This window comes from Elgaria multicarinata, chromosome 3 (assembly GCF_023053635.1).
Source record: "Elgaria multicarinata webbii isolate HBS135686 ecotype San Diego chromosome 3, rElgMul1.1.pri, whole genome shotgun sequence".
Lineage (NCBI taxonomy): Eukaryota > Metazoa > Chordata > Lepidosauria > Squamata > Anguidae > Elgaria > Elgaria multicarinata.
The window spans coordinates 157,659,084-157,680,178 of record NC_086173.1 but is presented as its reverse complement, the minus strand read 5'-3'; the positions used below and the strand labels follow the sequence as shown (position 1 = coordinate 157,680,178).

The 21,095-nt window shown below is 46.9% G+C and overlaps 2 protein-coding genes across 2 annotated transcripts; both read left to right on the top strand.

The window, feature by feature from the left end:
- The first annotated feature begins 235 nt into the window (after positions 1–235).
- LOC134396252 (zinc finger protein 736-like) lies at positions 236–6,749 on the top strand. The gene is made up of 4 exons (XM_063122673.1): positions 236–350; positions 497–592; positions 3,299–3,742; positions 5,069–6,749. The coding sequence occupies exons 1-4, from the start codon at positions 302–304 to the stop codon at positions 5,326–5,328; spliced, it is 849 nt and encodes a 282-aa protein (XP_062978743.1). The 5' UTR covers positions 236–301; the 3' UTR covers positions 5,329–6,749.
- A 2,749-nt stretch (positions 6,750–9,498) lies between these two features.
- Positions 9,499–19,542, top strand: LOC134396226 (zinc finger and SCAN domain-containing protein 16-like). The gene is made up of 4 exons (XM_063122646.1): positions 9,499–9,556; positions 13,376–14,126; positions 16,492–16,618; positions 18,714–19,542. Exons 2-4 carry the CDS (start codon positions 13,383–13,385, stop codon positions 19,289–19,291), a joined length of 1,449 nt encoding a protein of 482 aa, XP_062978716.1. The 5' UTR covers positions 9,499–9,556; positions 13,376–13,382; the 3' UTR covers positions 19,292–19,542.
- Positions 19,543–21,095: the final 1,553 nt, after the last annotated feature.

Below are 21,095 nucleotides of genomic sequence, written 5' to 3'. Positions count from 1 at the left end.
AAAACAACAGTATCCATTTAAAAACAACAGTTCTGGGGTCCGTTAGAAAACAAACTCAGCGTTGTTAAATGCTGTTAAATGCCTGGGAGAAGAGAAAAGTCTTGACCTGGCGCCTGAAAGATAACACTGGTCTGAAAGATAACTAGTTGGGCTAGTTGGCGTAGAAGCTTCCTCCCCGCCCCCTGCTCTATGATTCTGAGTAGGGGGTGTTTTCCTGTTTCAGGGGATCGTGGATTTGAAGGCTGGGACTGGATCTTCGGATGTTGCGGAAGGGTCTGTGCTAAATCCCATTCAAAGGCCCATGTACTGGGAAGTTATGGAGGAAAATTATGGTTCCGTTGACTTTTCAGGTAAATATCTTAAGCCGGCGTGTGCAAAAGCCCCCTCCCCCCAAAATGAGCTTGAGCTGGGAATCTTCATTCCTTTTTTGCCTTCTCTTGGTGTGGCGGAAATGCCTCTTTTCACCCAGTTCCTGCTTTCTCTCTCCAATTGAAAGGAGGCGTTGTGATTCCCAAACCGGAGGTCTTCCCCAATCTGGAACAAGAGGAAATCGCGTTCATCCGGGACTTTGAGGATGGAGACACATCCCCAGGTAGCCTCTCAAGTAAGGGGTCTTATAGAAAGACTTTGGGGTTGTCTTCATGGCGCCAAGTTTCCTCTAAACCCCGTAGTATCCCCACACTAAGGAGGGAGCATGGGGTTTCTGGCGGTCATCTGGGTACTGGAGACCCCCCTCTGCCCGCCCTCTTCCTGGCTTCCGGCGACTAATCTGGGTGCCATCTGCCAGGAACTCCCTCCAGATCAGCCATGGAGTGAGGTCAGATGTCGGAAGAGCTGGAGTGACCTTGCTTCCATGGAAAAAGTCGGGTTAAGTCCCCGAGTTCTTTACCGCACGGCTTCTCAGAAAAGCCCTGCACTGGCTGCGAATCTGTGGCTGCGTCATGTAACTTTGAGCACGTATTGACAGCCCCCAAGTCACGGAGGATTTTGGTGGTGATGGCTACTTAGGCGGCGATGCCTTATGCCAGGTTAGGCTGTTCCTCCACTTAACTCATGGTTTGGTTTCGGAAGAATAGCGGGGAGCCAGGTGTGAACTTGCACGGAATCATATCCCGTGTCTAATAGCATATGCATACTTATTTGATAGAGCAGCTGGCGATTGTTATGAAGTTAGACTTGGTTCATCCAGCTGTACAGTGAAGACCAGAGTCAGATAATGCCCGGTTTGTACTTTTTGCACAGTTTGTACATTTCAGCTGATCAGGATATTCCCTTTCTGTGTTGTGAGAAACTTTCCTTCCTACCTAGAAGTTAAGGCCACCCTTTCTCCTCCTTGGGGAAGGGAGGGAGGTGTGTGTGTGCGTGCCTTCTGACAGTCTTTAACTCAGTGAGACAAGCGCTATAAAATCATGGGCAGACGGGCCTGTTATCTGTTTCCATCTGAGAGTGGGAAGGTGAACCACCTGATCAGGTAAACAGCCCCCCCTTCAGACAGCACCTGTTGCTTCAAGGGAATTGGAGCCACTGCAGCTGTGAATTGAGGGGCGTATGTAAGCTTTTCTTTGCTTTTGTTCTATCTGCATCCATTTTTCATCAGTAAACTCTTATCATTCTGTTAGGGAAATCCCCCTAACCTGGTAGGGAAGGGACGACTTCACAACCGGTCCGGAAACAGCGACTCCTTTATTATACTGTGCACACTGGAGAAAAGCCCCATACCTCGAACAAACTGACTGCAGAGACCCTCTAACCATTAGCTACATCAGCATACATCTATACTTCCTCCAAGTTTCTCTGATGAAGTCATACCTTTCCCTCCTCCCTCCTTTAACTGATCACAAGTCCCATACATGTTCCACAAACAGAAACCCATTCTTACATAAACAATGCCATATTTTGGCAGCCTATTACGGTACGAAATGTTGCATCCTTGATAAGCACCACAAGGAGAGAGAGGAATTCCAGAGTATGCTCTGACCCTTTAAAAAATCCCTGGTCAGAGGGCTTTCAATGGTAAATAGATTAAACAATGCGCGTCTCCAAGCCTGTGTTTCAGGAAAACAGGACAGCCTTGGAGATCTCTGTATCTTGATGTTGGTGGGGGCTAGGGCCAGAAGTGTGCATGCTTTTGTACTTTTATTCACATTGGAATAAGGGACTTCAGGTGGGCTTTTCAGATTTCTTTATCGATTCTTTCACACAAATGGATATGAGTCATATTGGTTCCTTCAAATCTGTTTAGTGTGGGTCTGGTCTGTCTACTCGAGGGATGGAGAGAGAGAGAGAGAGAGAGATTTTCCTTGGAGATAATTCCTTGGGGGCTGCTTTCCAGTGATGGGTAGGGCTGAAGCCCGCAGTGGGTAGGACAGAGCCTTTGTAAAAACATTAAGGCAACCTACACATGTGAATTGAAAGGGCTGAGAGAGGGTGGCTTGCTTAAGGCCACCTAGCAAGTTCACGGCTGATGTGGGATTTAAACTGGAAGTCGTCTTATACCAGGAAAGACTATGGCCGGGTTCACACGTCATGCTAACCCATGGTGGGTGGCAAGCTATGCTGGGTAGGTGGTTATGCAAACAACCTACTCTGCTCCCATCAGGCAAATGAACTCCACAGAGTAGTTTAGTTCACACACACACACACCTCCCCCTGTAGTCCTCCCGCCCAGTTGGGCAGGTATCCCAGTTTCCTTTGCGGCGGGAGCGTTTTTGCCCGCTCCTGCCAAGCAGTTCTGTAGGCGTTCTCCATAACCCACTCTGCGTGACAGACAACACGCTAACCCACCATAGGTAAAATAACCCTTATTGCAGACTGTGGGTTCTCAAGATGGCTTATGGGGGGGGAGTAACCCATCTTGGGGGTAAGGGGGGTGGGAAACATCCCACAGACAACACACTAACCCCTGAAGGGTTGCTCCCGATGAGAAACCATTGAGGGTCAGCGTGTTATGTGAATCCAGTGTATTTGTCCGTCTCAGCCAGTGTTATCTGTTCTGACTGGCAGCAGAGCTCAGGTGTCAGGCAGACAGAAGCCTTTCTCATTATCAGTTATCTGAGATCCTTTATAAATTAGAGAGATGGTGGTGAACCTGGGAATTTTTCCGTGTTTGTCCTCCCAATAAGCTTGCTAGGGAGATAGGTCCCTGTTGCTCCCATTTTACATATGAAGAACTGAGAGGTCACAGTTTGCCCAGTGCCAAACTGTTGATCCATGTTAAAGAGGTGGGATTTGAACTCGAGTCTCCCTCCTCCAAAGCTCATTCTCTATCCACTGAAGAACTCTTTGTCAATCTTCTCAGCAGGTACCCAGATCCTGAATGGGAACAAAAATGAGCATACTCAGCCAGGAAGCGCCGAGCAAAGACATCTGCCCGAAGTCCAGTCAGGAGAATGCCAGATCACCATTTCTTTGAGGCCTGAGACTTGTGGAAATAGGACCAGATCAAGGCGACAGTGGAGCGTCAGGAAACTGGGGGCGGACAAGGCCCTCACAGAAGAAATCGCAGCTCCTCAACGAGAGAAAAAACACCGGTGCCATGAATGTGGCCACCAGACCTATTCCTTCTCTGATCTTGCCAGGCACAGGCGAATAATACACACAGGAGAAAAAAATTACCAGTGCTTTGAATGCGGGAAAACCTTCTACCGGGTATCTTGTCTTTATGGACACCTGAGAATCCACAAGGCCAAGGCTAGTCACAGATGCAGAAAGAAGCCCATTGCTACCGCATCTCTCACGGAAGGTCAGAGAATGCCACCGGGGCAGGGGCGGCTACCAGTGTGGGCAGGCTTCAGGCTCCTGGGATCTGCACTGTAGGCTTTTTAGCAGCCTGGGTGGCATAGAAATAATAAATAATACAAATGTATTAGAAACTACGAGCGGGCAATGGCGCCACAGGAGGCTTCTGTTCCTGGGCCCCAGTAAGTACAGCCCTCCCAGGCACTGCATGCTGGGAGTTGTTGGCTGCATTGGGCGCCTAGGGCTGTGCATTGAAATGGTGGATCCATCATGAAATGGCCGTGGGGTTTAGATTTTTTTTAATCCGAGGCACGGATTTGCCCAGCCCTATTAGAAACTGTCACCTCCCCTAGGGTCCACCCAGTGCAAAATAGTGACAGACACAAAACCTGTGCTTCCTTGGCGGCGTCCACTGAAAAAACTCAAGTTACAACTTGTCCTTCATCCCAATTGAAGCCATCCCAATTGCCCTATTTGACTTTTGCACTGTATTCGTTCAATAGGTTACTCGTTGATTTGATGAAACTAGGGTGACCTTATGAAAAGGAGGACAGGGCTCCTGTATCTTTAACAGTTGCATTGAAAAGGGAATTTCAGCAGGTGTCATTTGTATATATGGAGAACCTGGTGAAATTCCCTCTTCATCACAACAGTGAAAGCTGCAGGTTCCCTGCCCTCCTTTAAATCTGGCCACTCTAGTATAGCTCCTGCACTTTAACTGTTGTGATGAAGAGGGAATTTCACCAGGTTCCCCATATATACAAATGACACCTGCTGAAATTCCCTTTTCTATGCAACTGTTAAAGATACAGGAGCCCTGTCCTCCTTTTCATAGGGTCACCCTAATGAAACGATGCATTTCTAAGAATGGGGCAGGGGGACCTGCAGAAGTTTCACAGACTTTCCCACTCCACATCACCGAATATGTTCCTAGTGACCGGTCTCAGCTGCCAAGGTGTCATAGAATCATAGAATAGCAGAGTTGGAAGGGGCCTACAAGGCCATCTAGTCCAACCCCCTGCTCAATGCAGGAATCCACCCTAAAGCATCCCTGACAGATGGTTGTCCAGCTGCCTCTTGAATGCCTCTAGTGTGGGAGAGCCCACAACCTCCCTAGGTAATTGATTCCTAGGATAGTGTCCATTGAGAGAAGGCAGAGGTGGGCAACTTGCAGCCGTCCAGATGTTTCCACCTCCTTGGGTGTGCCTCTTTATTGATTTTAAAATGAAACAAACCAATTGATTACACATCACAGCCCAGCTCCTGCCTATCTATCTATCTATCTATCTATCTATCTATCTATCTATCATTTATCTATCTATCCCTGCAGGTAATGCACAACTAAGCAAGTTCAGGGATGGGAATCCTCAGCTGGGGAGAAATGAGCCAGAGGAAGCTTCTAGCAGAATACTATCAGAAACATCCCACAGTCCAGTGACTGTGATTCATGAGCCGGAGTGTGAGTCCGAAGGGCAGCAGGGAGAGAAGACGGTGCTGACCCAATATGAGCCCATCACGCTTTCAGAAGGTCACGCATCCATGAGGGGAACCATGACCCACACCTGGGTGAAAAAGTTATTGTACTCCTAATATAGGGAAACCAATCCCAGTAAATTGGGACATGTTATTCAGGAATCTCCTTGTACAGGGAAGACGTTCTTTCACTGATCCTGATGTGGCAAAACCTTCGTGAACAAAGCCAGCCTTAAAGATCATCAGAGCATCCACAGCGGAGAATTTTTTTACGCGTGCCTAATGTGCGGGAAGAAATATTGTTGGAGAAACTCGGCGTTCAAACGTCTGGGAAACCATACAGGGGAGAAGCCATGGATGAGCTTTGAGTGTTGGAAGCGCTCCTGCTGGTTGAGAGCACACCAGGAAACGCGTACCTGAGAGACGCCACAAGAACACCCCGTGCGGGAAAAGCTTCAGTGAGTGAGTGAGAGAGAGAGACAACGGAGAGCAAGAGGTATTGATTAAACACCAGAGAATCCACACCATATTGAGGCTGCATGAATTCCTTCGAGCCTCTAAAACAGATTGTTAAAAAATGACCTTATCAGACATTGGATAATCCCGACAGGAGACGATATGCAGAGTGCAGGTCAAAGTATCCATTGGAGATCGAGGCTGAGCGACCACCAGAAAACATTCACACAGGACTGAAACTGTTTGAATGCCTTCTTCAGTGGAGGGGAAACTTTTATTGGGCAGCTGAAGGTGTGACACTCCAGCTAAAAGGGAAGGAGATTGATGGAGATGCCTCACCTTTCCCTAACTCCCCTTCCGTAACATTTTCCTCTCTCATCATCCTATATAGCTCTTTTCCCCCTTTGCTCACTTTGCTCCGGTGGTTCTAGTCCTGCAGATGGGTGGGAAATCTGGCCTGTTGATGCCATTACTGCAAGGGATGGGTGAAGGGTGGAGATTCTTCAATCTTCCCGCTCTCCTGCCCATTGTTCTGGGATGGGGGTGTTGCCCTGGGCAAAGGAAGGGGCGGGGCCACATCTGTGAGTTGTATTTAGTGGCTTGGCCTTAGCAGGGAACAGTTGGGCTCACAGAAGTCAGGCCCCCCCCTCCAATTTTCACAGATCCCTCCAACTTCCGGCAGCTTTGTTCCGCAGGGTCCCCAACCTTCAGGACCCACTTCACGGGCAGGGCTGGGAGCTTAAAGTGGTTAGGAGTGAATCCGCAAACATGGGGTGTCCCCAATTTTGTGAATCGCTTTCCCCTGAGGCAAAGCCACCACTGGGTGCAATGCAAGACTGTATTTACGTACATCCTAAGAACCATTGGCTCACTCTCCCATGTTTTCCCTTCCTTCCAAATTTGTTCCTTGAAGATTGTTTCCTAGGGCACAGCCCTATGCATGTTTAGAAAGAAAGAAAAGTCCTACAACTCCCAGCATTCCCCTATGCATGTTTTGTTCCCTACCTAAACATGCATAGGAGTGCACCTTTAGTAACTTAGGTACAGGAATCCATTGAGAGAGAGAGAGAGAGAGAGAGAGAGAGAGAGAGAGAGAGTCAAGTTAATCATCAGAGAGAGGGAATGCTGCTTGTTCTGTTGTAAACTGAAGTTGTGTGCACAGCAGACAGCCTGGAATTGAATTGGAAATTGTATCTTCCAGAGAATCCAGGTGGGAGAGGCACCTTAGCAGTAGGGTGGCCTTGTATTAAATGTGGGTCGAGGGACCTGTTGCTTTCCAGATGTTGTTGGACTCAAATTCCCATTAACCCTAGCCAGCATGGCCAATAGTCAGGGGTGATTGATGGGAGCTATCCAACAACAACTGGAAGGCCAGATGTTAGGAGTTATAGAGTAAAGTTTTCTGTTCAGATGTGTCAGTTGCTGGGGAGGTGGATAATTGAATTAGTTTTATCCATTAAAACGTCTTTCAGGTTTGAAAAACAATGGCGTGACGTCTTTTATTTAAATGAACGTGTTTAGGATTTAGTACAGTAGTACATTTATTGAATGGAGTGAGCAGTTTTAACTCCTAGCAAGGTGCATGTGAAGTTCAGCATGGAGTAAGAGGGAGAAAGAGGTCAGAGGCAGGATCAAAAGCTAACATCAGATAAACCAGAGATTAAGTTGTACTTTTCTGCACCTTTCCCAGCTGTACAATATCCCTTTTGAGTTCCAGTTCAGTGATTAGAATCGTGTACAGTATTCTAATATTTCAAAATCTTTATTTGGGTTAAAGAACAGAAAGCAGAGGGTAGGAATAAATGGTCAATTCCCCCAAAGGAGGGAAGTAAATAGTGGGGTCCCACAGGGATCGGTATTGGGACCAATTCTTTTCAACTTGTTTATAAATGATCTGGAATTAGGAGTGAGCAGTGAAGTGGCCAAGTTTCCTGACGACACCAAATTATTTAAAGTTGTTAAAACACAAAGGGATTGTGAAGCGCTCCAAAGGGATCCCTCCAAGCTGGGAGAGTGAGCGTCCAAATGGCAGATGTGGTTCAATGTTAAGCAAGTGTAAGTTGATGCACGTTGGGGCAAAAAAAAACCCAACTTCAAGTATAACCTGATGGGATCTGAGCTGCTGGTGACCAAACAAGAAAGAGATGTTGGGATTGTGGTGGACAGCTCTATGAAAATGTCCACCCAGTGTGCGGCCGCTGTAAAGAAGGCAAACTCCATGTTAGGCATGATAAGAAAAGGAATTGAGAATAAAACGGCCAGTATCGTACTGCCTTTGTACAAATCTATGGTCCCACTGATTGGTGGGAGATCCAGGACAAATCAAACGAAGTACTTCTTCACGCGGCACATAGTTAAATTATGGAACTCACTACCTCAAGATGTAGTGATGACCACCAATCTGGATGGCTTTCAAAGGGGGTTGGATAAATTCCTGGAGGCAAAGGCTATCAATGGCTACTAGCCCTGATGGTTTATTTATTTATTTATTTATTTATTACATTTTTATACCGCCCAATAGCCGAAGCTCTCTGGGCGGTTGTGTGCTATCTCCAGTATTCTAGTAGCCATGGATAGCCTTTGCCTCCAGGAATTTATCCAACTCCCTTTGAAAGCCATCCAGATTGGTGGCCATCACTACATCTTGAGGTAGTGAGTTCCATAATTTAACTATGTGCCGTGTGAAGAAGTACTTCCTTTGATTTGTCCTGGATCTCCCACCAATCAGTTTCATGGGAAGACCCCTTTGGGTTCTAGTATTTTGAGAGAGGGCGAAAAATGTCTCCCTGTCCACATTCTCCACACCATGCATAATTTTGTACCCCTCTATCATGTCTCCCCTTAGTCTCCTTTTTTCCAAGCTAAACAATCCCAGTTGACCTTCCCTCATAGGGGAGATGCTCCAGCCCCTTAATAATTTTAGTTGCCCTTTTCTGCACTTTTTCCAGCTCTGTAATATTCTTTTTTAAGTGTGGTGACAAGAACTGTACATAGTATTCTAAGTGTGGTTGCACCATAGATTTGTATAAGGGCAGTATGATACTGGCCGTTTTATTCTCAATTCCTTTTCTTATAATAAGCCTGTGTGCACCAGTTGCTGGGGAACATGGGCGGGAGGGTGCTGTTGCACCATCTCCTGCTTGTTTATCCCTGGCCAACGGCTGGTTGGCCACTGTGTGAACAGAGTGCTGGACTAGATGGACCCTTGGTCTGATCCAGCATGGCACTTCTGACGTTCTTATTGTCCCAATCTAGATTTTTCTACCGATAAAGGCTGCCTCTGAGCATGTGCAAATTGCCTCTCTCTCATCATTAAAAAACCACAGCCAGCCGTTACTACGCTTTACATAGTAGTACCTAGCCGGAGAATGGAGCACCTAGTGCTTTCTCTTAAGCACTAGGTGTAAAACAAAATTGCAAGGTTCAAGGGTTAAAACCACAAAGGGTTGCTTCCTAGAGAGGAGATGCAAAGATGAAATTTGGTTGGGCAGGGTATATATATTAAAGAAGCGCAGGCTCTTTTCCTGTTAGGGGAGGAGTTGGATGGCTTTGCATTTTCCCAAAGAGAGTACAGTCACAATGCAGTCCAGATAGTCACTTCCGGCTGCAAATTGCATGGATTTTCCTAAAATGCCATAGCAATAAAAAAAGAGGGTTGTGTTTTTTTCTAAAGTCTCTGTAATATGGAAAGAGTTTCCGTATAGATTTGCCAAAAGGCAGAGTACTACCACTCTCTCTACGCTGACAGAAAACCCATAGCAGCTTTCCATTGAATACCAGCAGTTTAGGCTGTGAGTGGCTAGCCTTATCTCTCCTTCTGAATATGCTTGCCCTAGAAACAGAAGCCAGAGTAAGAAGAAGGAAATGGTGAGGAGGGAAGAGCGGTCAGGTGAGATGCATGGAAGATGTTTTTTCAAGGGAATGGGTGCGCGGGGGTCAGAGAATCAGGAGCACAGGCAGCAAATTAGACCCCCCCCCTCCACATTGCCTGCTCTCCCACCCCCCTTTGATCAAAGGGTTCTGATCCCAACAACACAATGACTGGGTTCAGACAACACAACTACCAACAGTGGTTTAAATAGTCGACTGTTGTTTATTTAACCAACTGTAGGTTATTGTGTGGTGTGGAGGGAGTTTTTTTTAACCCATGGTTGCCGAAATAACCCAACGTTGTGCAGAGTTGGCTATTTGAACCACTGCTGGTTATTGTGTTGTGTGGAGGGCACCGCTGGTTATTTCGTCAGACAGAGTCACAAGGCAAGAGCGGTCAAAGAGGCAGGATAGATTTTCGGCCGCAATGGCTCATGGGATACTAGCGGGAGGACTGAGGGGGATGAGTGCGTCAACGCAGCGTGGACTAATAGTCAACTCAACGCTGATCCTAATCCACACCATGGTTGATTATTATCATGTTGTGTGGGGAGTACCCCCTAGATCAGCCTTCCTCAACCTGGGGCGCTCCAGATGTGTTGGCCTACAACTCCCAGAATGCCCCAGCTTGGCTGGGGCATTCTGGGAGATGCAGTCCAACACATCTGGAGCGCCCCAGGTTGAGAAAGGCTGCGATAAACAACTGTTGAGTTTATTATTACCCCTACCACTGACTATCGTGTTGTCTGAATGCAGACAATTTCTTGCACATCACTGAAAAGATCTCCCTCTTTCTCGGCCCACAGCATAATGTTTTTGCTGCAGCTTCCTTCTACTAAGGTAGGGTGACCATATGGAAAGGAGGACAGGGCTCCCGTATCTTTAACAGTTGTATAGAAAAGGGAATTTCAGCAGGTGCCATTTGAACGCATGCAGCACCTGGTGAAATCCTCTCTTCATAACAACAATTAAAGCTGCAGGATCCCTGCCCTCTTTTGTATCTGTTCACTCTAGTATAGCTCCTGCAGCTTTAACGGTTGTGATGAAGAGGGAATTTCACCAGGTGCTGCATGCATACAAATGACACCTGCTGAAATTCCCTTTTCTACACAACTGTTAAAAATGCAGGAGCCCTGTCCTCCTTTCCACATGGTCACCCCAACTTAGGTGGATGCAAAATGATCGCCGTGAGGGCCAAATCCTGCCTTCTAGAGTTGAGGCCATGCCTCTTCTGGCCACACACCCCTTTCCCCAATGACCCAACCTTTGGTGGCTTCCCCGTTTTGCAGATTTTCCCTCATTCTAAAAGGTTGAAACACAGTCTAGAGATTTATACTACAATATGCCAGTATCCTTGGTGTTTAGCCCTGTCCCCTGCCCCCCAACCTCTCCGAAGTGGAATTCCTCCCTCAGGCTGAAAGAGGTTCAACACCTGAGTTTTAAGAAAGACGTGAAATCCTTTGTGCAAATGTGGAAAAATAAAAAGGAAGCATGAACTGTGTCAATACGAAGGAATACGGACCATGCTGACTACAAATGTATATCATAGAACCATAAAATCATAGAATAGTAGGGTTGGAAGGGGCCTATAAGGCCATTGAGTCCAACCCCCTGCTCAATGCAGGAATCTACCCTAAAGCATCCCTGACAGATGGTTGTCCAGCTGCCTCTTGAAGGCCTCTAGTGTGGGAGAGCCCAATAACCCATCAACAACAAGGCAATCGAAGAAAGGATCTGAGAGGCCAAAGACTAAAGAGATTAAAAATTAATAATTCTTCTTTAAAAAAATAAATACATCAGGAGGAAGAAATAAGCCAAATGGGCAAGAAGACCATTAGATGAGGAAGACACTGAAAGATGACAAGGGAAGATGTAATGTGCAGTTTATGGAATTACACTCCAGAAGATCTGGTGATGGCTACTATAAGGGGGCTTTTAAAAAATATTAATCCTATTTCCCTATCAGCCACGATAGCTCAACAAGACATTCTGTATGCATTGTCTCAATGCACACTGCGGAGACATGATAGCTATCTTTAAGTACGGTACTTGAAAAGTTGTCCCACAGAGGAGGGCCAGGATCTCGATCCTCCCAGAGTGCAGGACACGGAATAATGGGCTCAAGATATAGGAAACCAGATTCCAGCCGGACATCAGGAAAAGCTTCCTGACTGTTAGAGCAGTACGACAATGGAACCAGTTACCTAGGGAGGTCATGGGCTCTCCCACACTAGAGGCATTCAAGAGGCAGCTGGACAACCGTATGTTAGGGATGCTTTAGGGTGGATTCCTGCATTGAGCGGGGTGGGGGGGGTTGGACTCAATGGCCTTATAGACCCCTTCCAACTCTACTATGATTTTCAATCAATTGTTCCGATCTATCAAGATCAGTTCATTTCCCTATCCTGGAGCCCTCCAGATGTTTTAGACAACAACTCCCATAATCCCTGAGCATTGTTGCCGTGCTGGTGGGGCTAATGGATGTTGTAGTCCTAAACTATCTAGAGGACACCATGTTGGAGAACATTGATACGTCCCTATTTTAAAAATAGGAATATTGTGTGTGTGTGACATATACATACATACTTACAAGAGGGTGTACATGATGTGACTCTGTTGTTATAAGAGCTTCACTGGCTACCTGTCTGTTTCTGGGCAAAATTCAAAGTGCTGGTTATGACCTACAGAGCCATACATGGCTTGAGACCAGGCTACCTGAAAGACCACCTTTTCCCACATGAGCCTGTCCAGCCTTTAAGATCTTTGAAGGAGGCCCTTCTCTGGATAATGCCACCTTCAGAGGCGCATTTGGTGGAAACGCAAGACAGGGCCTTCTCAGTGGCTGCTCCCTGACTGTGGAACTCCCTCCTGAGGGAAGCTAGATTGTTGTCCTTCTATCGGCAGGCAAAGATTGATTTATTCAGTAAGGGCTTTGGCATATAAGCTCGTCTGTGGCTGAAGGGGCTTTTAATAGGTTTAATTCATTTTCCTGTCATGTTTTGAATTTATTTGTTTTTATGTTATGTTTCAGCTAAGCTTTTGGTTTTATTTATTTATTTATTTACTGTATTTCTATACCGCCCAATAGCCGAAGCTCCCTGGGCGGTTCACAAAAATTAAAACCATTCGAAGTATAAAATCATGATATAAAAGCACAACCAGGATAAAATCAGCAGAAGTGCAGAAATACAAATTTAAATACAATGTTACAAGAGCAAAGTTAAAATTGATTTTATAGACTGTTAAAATGCTGAGAGAATAAAAAGGCCTTCACCTGGCGTCTGAAAGAATATAGTGTAGATGCCAGGCGAACCTCCTTCGGGAGCGCATTCCACAGCCGGGGTGCCACAGCAGAGAAGGCCCTCCTCCTGGTAGCCACCTGCCTCACTTCCTTTTAATCTGGATTTTGTTGCTGAGCACCATTTTTTGGCAGAAAGGTGGGATAAAATTTAAATAAATAAATAACCTCTGGTATATTCCTGACTCCCTTTATTTATTTATTTATTTATTTAAGGATTTTTATGCCGCCATTCAGCCAAAAACGGCTCTCACGGCGGCTTACAAACGTATTTCTTGACAGTCCCTGCCCACAGGCTTACAATCTAAAAGACATGACACAAAAGGAAAGGGGATTGCGAGGGAGGAGGAGGAGGGGGGGGGGAAAGGAAAGCAAATTCAGGCACTTCAATCTTAGTTGCAAAGTTCAGCAGTTACAGTTGACAGCAGGAGGGAGGGGGCTCTCAGCTGGAGCTGGACCCAGGCACGGTGGAGAGGTGCCTGGCTGCTGCTGCTTCCCTTGCCAAGGCTTCCATACTGAGAGATTATTACTGTGCATTAGGGTGATAATGAAAATGGAGGCGCAAAAGCCTCTAGGCCGCATGCAAGCAGAGGGAACACGGAGCGTCAGGAAAGACCCGCACATCCTCCAGGCTGGGAGTATCGGAGAAGTCCTTCAGAGGATCCCAGGGGCACAGCTGGTTAAACAAGAACCTTGTGAGGGGGTATTTCAGCATTGGGAAACCCAATGGCAGGAGTTTCTGAAGATGGTAGAGTCCCCTCAGTCGCATTGGGCGATCCCACAGTTGCCAGAGGAGCCCAGGCCGTGGGATGATACAAAAGCCTTTTTGGTCTCCTTTGAGCAAGTGGCTGAAGCGTGCCGGTGGCCCAGGGAAGAGTGGGTGACCCGACTCCTGCCAGCCCTTGGCGGTGAAGCTGAGCAGGCCTTCGTTAGGCTGGACGCCAGGGACAGAGAGGACTATGGGAAAGTGAAGGCGGCCATCTTGCAAAGGGATGCCTTGAGGAGGGAGAACCAGCGTCAGCACTTCAGGCGTTTCTGCTACCAGGAGGCCGAGGGGCCGAGAGGGGCTTACAGCCAGCTCCGGGAACTTTGCAACCAGTGGTTGAAGGTCGAGAGGCACTCCAAGGAGCAGATCTTGGAGCTGCTGATTCTGGAGCAGTTCCTGACTGTCCTGCCGCCGGAGATCCAGAGCTGGGTGAGGGAACGCAGTCCGGAGACCTGTGCCCTGGCAGTGGCCCTGGCTGAGGATTTCTTACAGATGCAACAAGAGGCCAACAGGCAGGAGCAGCAGGTGAGCAAAGGTTCATCCTTTCTGTTGTGAGAAGGCTAGAGGCAGTAGGGATGTAGAATGAAAAGGAGCTGCAGATGGCGTAAGTACACTGCCTCTGTTGACCGCCTCTCTTAAAACACAGTCTGTGGTCCTGTTCAGAAGACACCTTAAACCACGGCTTTAACCACGGTGGTTAAGCCAGAAAGCCAGGCCGTGTTCAGAAGACACCTTAAACCATGGCTTTAACCATGGTGGTTAAGCCAGAAAGCCAAGCTGTGTTCAGAAGACACCTTAAACCACGGCTTTAACCACGGTGGTTAAGCCAGAAAGCCAGGCTGTGTTCAGAAGACACCTTAAACCACGGCTTTAACCACGGTGGTTAAGCCAGAAAGCCAGGCCCCATTCAGAAGACACCTTAAGCCATGGCTTTAACCACAGTGAATAAAGCTTTTTGCCTTAGTCACCGTGGTTAAAGCCATGGTTTAAGGTGTCTTCTGAGCGGGGCCAGTGTTGGCAAGGCCTATGGTGGCCACCCATACAGGATATGGTATTCATATGTCCAGTCTTTTGTTTTATTATTATATATTTCCATAAGAATAATAGAAAAACAACCAAGGATGGTATCATACAGATTATGGAAAGCAATACAATTCATTAATGGGCGATTATGGACAGATTGTATCTGCTGAAAGGAGTCCTGCCAAATTGTTCTATGTGTATTTGGTGGTTTTCTTGTGGTGACTCCATTTCTGATATGGTCCATTAAACAATACCAGGTACTAGCAAAGGAGTTCATGTCAAGCTCTTCCCGGAGCATCCTCCCTTGCCTAGTGAGTTTTTCTGTCGCTATTGTTATGTGTTTGGGGTTGGTCTATATTATCTCCAGGTTCCTTACCATTCAGTGCTGCTGAGGACAAAGTGACTGCAAATTCCACCCCCCCCCCAATGTAGTCATTTGAGCAAGTTACCCAAAAGTTATCTTGAATTGGAAACCTTTGTTGTACAAGGACTGAGGGGGTAGGAGGAAATCATAGACTCATAGAATAGCAGAGTTGGAAGGGGCCTACAAGGCCATCGAGTCCAACCCCCTGCTCAATGCAGGAATCCACCCTAAAGCATCCCTGACAAGTGGCTTTCCAGCTGCCTCTTGAAGGCCTCTAGTGTGGGAGAGAATCAGGGTGAAAGAGGAATCTAAGACAAAAGGCGAGATTGGCTCAGAGTTGTGATGTTGTAGGTCTTCATCCTGAGGTAAGTAAAGAAACTTATCCTGACCCCTTACAATTAAGACGATGAGATGGGAGAAAGGGCTGGATGTATTGGTGACCGTATCACTGTCAATAACCACATGTAATATGAAAATAACTGAAGTATTTAAAAACCTTTAATATATTGAGCAAAATAGCTACTCTGTATAGTTCAAGTATATATAAGCTATATGGTATTACATTAAAACATCAATAGAAACAATAAAGAACAAAGAATCGTTTCTATTGATGTTTTAATGTAATACCATATAGTCTATATATACTTGAACTATACAGAGTAACTATTTTGCTCAGTATATTAAAGGTTTTTTTAAAAAATACTTCAGTTATTTTCATATTACATGTGATTATTGACAGTGATATGGTCACCAATACATCCAGCCCTTTCTCCCATCTCATGGCCTTGATCCTGAAGGAAGGGAAGGAAAGGAAAGGAACCTCTCGTGCAAGCACTGAGTCATTACTGACTCTTGGAGGGACGCCAGCTTTCGCTGACTTTTTTTGGCAGGCCTTATAGCGGGGTGGTTTGCCGTTGCCTTCCCCGGCCATAATTACCTTTCCCCCAGCTAACTGGGTACTCATTTTACCAACCTTGGGAGGATGGAAGGCTGAGTCGACCCAAGCCGGCTGCCTGAAACCAGCTTCCGCTGGGATCGAACTCAGGCCGTGGGGAGAGTTTCAGTGTAAATAAACCTTCTAGGAAACTGAAGCCCGAGAAAGCACTGAAACCTCTGCAAGTTCACCCCTCTCGGGATTGGGGTGTTGGAGAGTGACGTTATTCTAATTCGTAGCTAGTTATACCATCGATTTAGAGTTTGGGCTGTGTCGCGCTTGCAATTAGATGACACAACCACCCTAAAAGGGACGGCCTCTTGGAATGGGACAGATTTATTTTCCCCAACAAAGAGGAGAGCAGATCCAGCATCACCTGAGATTTTATTTGTGGGTTGATGTTAACAGAACATGCAGCGCCACGAATTTTGATTCGTGTCACATTCTCACCGTGAGTGGGTAAAATGATCCCAGCCTTGCAGTTATGCCTGCACACTGAATGCATGGAATTGTAAACCTTGCTCAATAGTAGATGCAGCTCCACAAGACACCCCTTACTGCTTTTCCAGATGCTGATTCTCCTAGAGGAGGCAGACACCAATTCCTTGGAGGTGGAGCGGGAGCCATCTGTACCAGGAGAGAGAGAACCACAGCAGGAAGTCAAGCAGGAGTGTGACGGGAATGGGAGGTTGCTAGGTGAGCATTTCTGATGTTGAATTCCTGGGGTTCATGAGTCGGTGTCAACCATGGTGCCTTCTCTCCCCAAAGGGAGCTCTGGAGATGCTCTGGTCCAACCTTCCCCAAACTGGTGCCTTCCAGATGTGTTGGACCGCAATTCCCATGATTCCATAGCTGGGAACCATGGGAGTTGCAGTTCAATGCATCTGGAAGGAACCAGGTTGGACATGGCTACTCTGGTCACATTACTCTGTGGCTGTGCTCGGACACCACGATAGTCAGTGGTGGGTTAATAGTCAACTCACAGTGGGTTATTTTGCGGGTACTCCCCACACAGGCCGGGTTCAGATGACACGCTAATCAACGTGTGAGTGTGTGTTTTAATAGGAACAAAATGGAAAACAACCGTTGATTAGCGTGTCCTACAAACCCGGCCACAATCAGAGAAATAATCAACTGTGAGTTGGTTATTAGTTCACAGCGGGTTGACTAACTCGTTTCCCTCCTCCTCTCAGTCCTCCCGCTTGTATCCCATCATCCCTTGCTGCCAAAAATAAGAGTTCTGCTAGAACAAATAGAGCCGCCGCCGCCACTTTGACCACTCTTGCCTAGCGACTCTGTAGCCGATGACCATAACCAGCGGCGCCCTCCACACAACACGAAAACCCAACGGTGGTTTAAATAACCCACTCTGCACATCATTGGTTATATCCATGGGTTATTTCAGCAAAATAACCCACCGTGGGTTTTTTTTTAAAAAATCCACCACACGACACAATAAGCCATGGTGGGTTAAATAACCCACCGTGGATTAACCCATGGTGGGTTATCGTGGTTGTCCGAACCCAGTCCGTGTGTGTGGCGGGAATAACCTTTTCGTGGTCTTTTTGTAATGGAATGCTGCCCTGGGGAGCTTGTCTGAAATGGAATACTGTTGTTTTATACTTTGAATGGTTTTAATTTTTGTGAACCACCCAGAGAGCTCCGGCTATTGGGCGGTATAGAAATGTAATAAATAAATAAATAAATTTGACCCTTGTGCTAAGAAATGTTTCCTACCCTTGCCAACATCTTGACCCTTCGGGGAAAAAGAAGCGAGGGAGACAGGAGCCGGCTGAGAGACCATCAGGGCCACCTCCCAGATAGAACCCCTTGTCCCCCAGGGCTAACTGACATCAGGACCCTGTGGGGGGAAAAGGAGGAGCTGTTGGTCTGCCCCTCCCTTGGGAGATGAGGTGGGGAGCAGGGCCTTCTCACCCCATCCCCTTTTTTAGAATATAAGCCTGAGGGCAGGGACTGTCTTCTTTACCTGTTGTTTGTAAGCCACTCCGGGAGCCTTTGGGGATGAGGTGCGGCATAAAAACACTCTAAATGAATAATAAATAAATTTAGAGTTGGTGGAGCCTTAGGTCCTTAAGTGCCACCACAGGGCTAGCTCAATTGAGTTTTCTCTCATGTTTGCTGACTCTGATTTCACGGTTTTTTGTCTTCCATAGGGCCCCTCTAACATATGCCTGCTGTTGTAATGTATATGCTTATATTGTTAGGTGTAACCCAGGTAAGGTAGGGTTTAATAGTATGTTAGAGAGTGAAAGGTGGGAGGGGCTTGTGCGTGGGAGGATGCTACGGTTATATGAAAGGACGTCTGGCAGTTAGTGCCTGGTGTGGAGAATGAGGATAGGGGAGACATTTTTCTCCCTCTCCCATAATACTAGAACCCAGAGGGGTCATCCCATGATGCTGATGGGTGGGAGATTCAGGACAGATAAAAGGAAGGGCTTCTTCACACAGTGCATAGGAACTCACTACCACAAGATGTGGTGATGGCCACCAATTTGGATTGGTTTAAAAGGGGGTTGGATAAACTCCTGGAGGAGAAGGCTTTCAATGGCTACTAGCCCTGATGGCTATGTGCTACTGCCAGTATCCAAGGCGGTAAACCTATATACACCAGTTGCTGGGGAACATGGGTGAGAGGGTGCTGGAGAAGGTGGAATATGGGCAGGAACGTCACAGCCTTAAGAGTGCAGGGATTTCAGTCAAGAAAAGTTCCCTTGTCATAACAACATGGTTCCCTCTCTCTTTTTCTTCTTCTTGTGTTTCATTCCCAAAGACTACATGGAGACGAGTGAGTGTGATGAGGAGAACAGCAGCCAGCTTGAAAACTCTGAGGTGGCGGAGGTGGACGCGGCCTTCCAAAGGAGAGTGACAGAGGACGTTTCCCAGGACTGGGAAGCAGGGGAAACGTCTGAGGATCAGCCCGGCTCAAAGAGACAGCAGTGGAACCACCCAAGGCATCGGACAATTCCATGTGTTCCCGGTGTGTCCAATAAGGCCCTCAGTGAAAGTCTAGTGTGGTACAAAGGCAAGGCCCGTGTTATTCCTGAGGAAGGACTCAGGGAGGGCTTGGGACTACCCAAACATAAAAGAGGCCAGGAGACGCCATTTCAGTGCCCCGAGTGTGGGAAAAGCCTCAGTCGCAAAGACCATCTTATGAGACACCTGCGTATCCACGTAGCGGAAAAACCCCACAAATGCCCTTACTGTGGGAAAACGTTCCTTGAGAGGTCGGACCTGATCAGGCACGAGAGAACCCACACAGGGGAGAGGCCGTATAAATGCTCTTTCTGTGAGAAAAGGTTCAGTCACAAATGGCTGCTTATAAAACATGAACGGACCCACACGGGATAGAGAACTCCACAGGTGTTTGAGGGGGTGGGGGAGAACCAATACCAGCTAGTTTTATCATAAAAGAAATGTAGCTCAGAATGAAACTGGTGTAAATGTTTAGTGTGTAGGAGGGGGTTTCGTCGGCTGGCCAGGCATTTCTTACTGAGCATCAGAGAATCATAAATGAAGATAAGCCCCAGACCTAATGGGGTCAAACAACGTTAAACCATGGTTTAGCGTTACACACATGACATTCCCCTTTCCTCCATGCACTCTCCACTCCTCCTCCAACATGGCTCTGAGAAAATGACCGGAAGCATTCACTTCTGTTTTCAACTAACCGTAGTTTGTTGTTTTGTCTGAACCCAGAATTGTGGTTAATCTTAACTATAGTTTAGGAAAACAAGTCAGTATCAAAAACTATGGATTGAAGTAAGTTGACTTGTTTCCCTAATCCGTGGGGGGGTCAACTTGTGGCCCTCCAGATGTTTTGGCCTCCATCACACAGTATTCCTCACCATTGGCGATGTCAGTTAGTGCTGACGCCAGTTGTAGGTCAAAATATCTGGAGGGTAACAAGTTGTCCACTCCTGCCCTAAGCCGTAGTTAAGACTAACCACGGTTTAGTCTGGGTTCAGATGTAACAACAAACCATAATTAGCTGAAAACAAAAGCTTCCAATCTTCACCTCACGTGGCTGTGCTGGAGGAGGAAAGGTGGGGAGCTCATTCACACAAAAATATAAAAAACAGTTCAGCATTATGTCCAAATGGAACCCATCTTGTGTCACAGAAAACCCTGTTTCATAACTTTATGGGACCGGAAAAAAACTACGTCTTTTACCTGAATATTTATACACAATGCAGGCCCTAGACATTTTGTTGACTGAGGCAAAGAAAAAGACGGCGGCCCCTCCCATTTCATGCATAAAAGCCGACTGGACTAATAGTTGATATCCTCTTTCACGCTGGCAGTTTGGACACCTGTAATTCACCACACCTGAAGGCAGCAGGCTAACTTAGGAGGAACACAGCAGGTCATGTGGCAAACAGCTCTTCCCTCCAACACATTACTGCCACCTTCTACCATCTACCACCTGAAGTGACTGCCTCACTCTGCCTAATGGTAGGGCCGGCCCTGTTCCTACACTTCACGTCTTCAGAGGAAAGGAAGATGTAAGAAGCGAACTTGACCATGGGCACAGTCTCGGGAAGGGGCGGGGGGAAATGGGCAGCTCTTCACAGGAGTTCAGCCTTGATCTCCTAGGCGTGCACAGCACGTTTCATTGGGGTGTGCACCCAGGGAATTTAATTTTTTTTAAAGGCAAACATTTATTGAATACTCAGTCTTAAAGGACATTGTTTTTATTATTTTATCTCTCTTTTATAGAGAAGATGGAGGGGAGACATGATAGCACTCTTCAAATACTTAAAAGGTTGTCACACAGAGGAGGGCCAGGATCTCTTCTTGATCCTCCCAGAGTGCAGGACACGGAATAACAGGCTCAAGTTAAAGGAAGCCAGATTCCGGCTGGACATCAGGAAAAACTTCCTGACTGTTAGAGCAGTGTGACGGTGGAATCAGTTACCTAGGGAGGTTGTGGGCTCTCCCACACTAGAGGCCTTCAAGAGGCAGCTGGACAAGCATCTGTCGGGGATGCTTTAGGGTGGATTCCTGCATTGGGCAGGGGGTTGGACTCGATGGCCTTGTAGGCCTCTTCCAACTCTGCTATTCTATGATTCTATTCACTTATTTATGAAACGCTGTAGACACTGATGCCCTACTCTGCGTTCAGCTTGCAGGAGGGCCGTTGCAGGTGAAAGAG

Bases quoted from the DNA above. Each gene is read 5' to 3' on its own strand.
- LOC134396226 (XM_063122646.1), top strand. From the start codon at position 13,383: ATGAAAATGGAGGCGCAAAAGCCTCTAGGCCGCATGCAAGCAGAGGGA. The intron at 14,127-16,491 runs GTGAGCAAAGGT...CTGCTTTTCCAG, and splicing joins CCAACAGGCAGGAGCAGCAG to ATGCTGATTCTCCTAGAGGA. The intron at 16,619-18,713 runs GTGAGCATTTCT...TCATTCCCAAAG, and splicing joins CGGGAATGGGAGGTTGCTAG to ACTACATGGAGACGAGTGAG.
- LOC134396252 (XM_063122673.1), top strand. From the start codon at position 302: ATGTACTGGGAAGTTATGGAGGAAAATTATGGTTCCGTTGACTTTTCA. The intron at 593-3,298 runs GTAGCCTCTCAA...CAATCTTCTCAG, and splicing joins GGATGGAGACACATCCCCAG to CAGGTACCCAGATCCTGAAT. The intron at 3,743-5,068 runs GTCAGAGAATGC...CTATCCCTGCAG, and splicing joins TACCGCATCTCTCACGGAAG to GTAATGCACAACTAAGCAAG.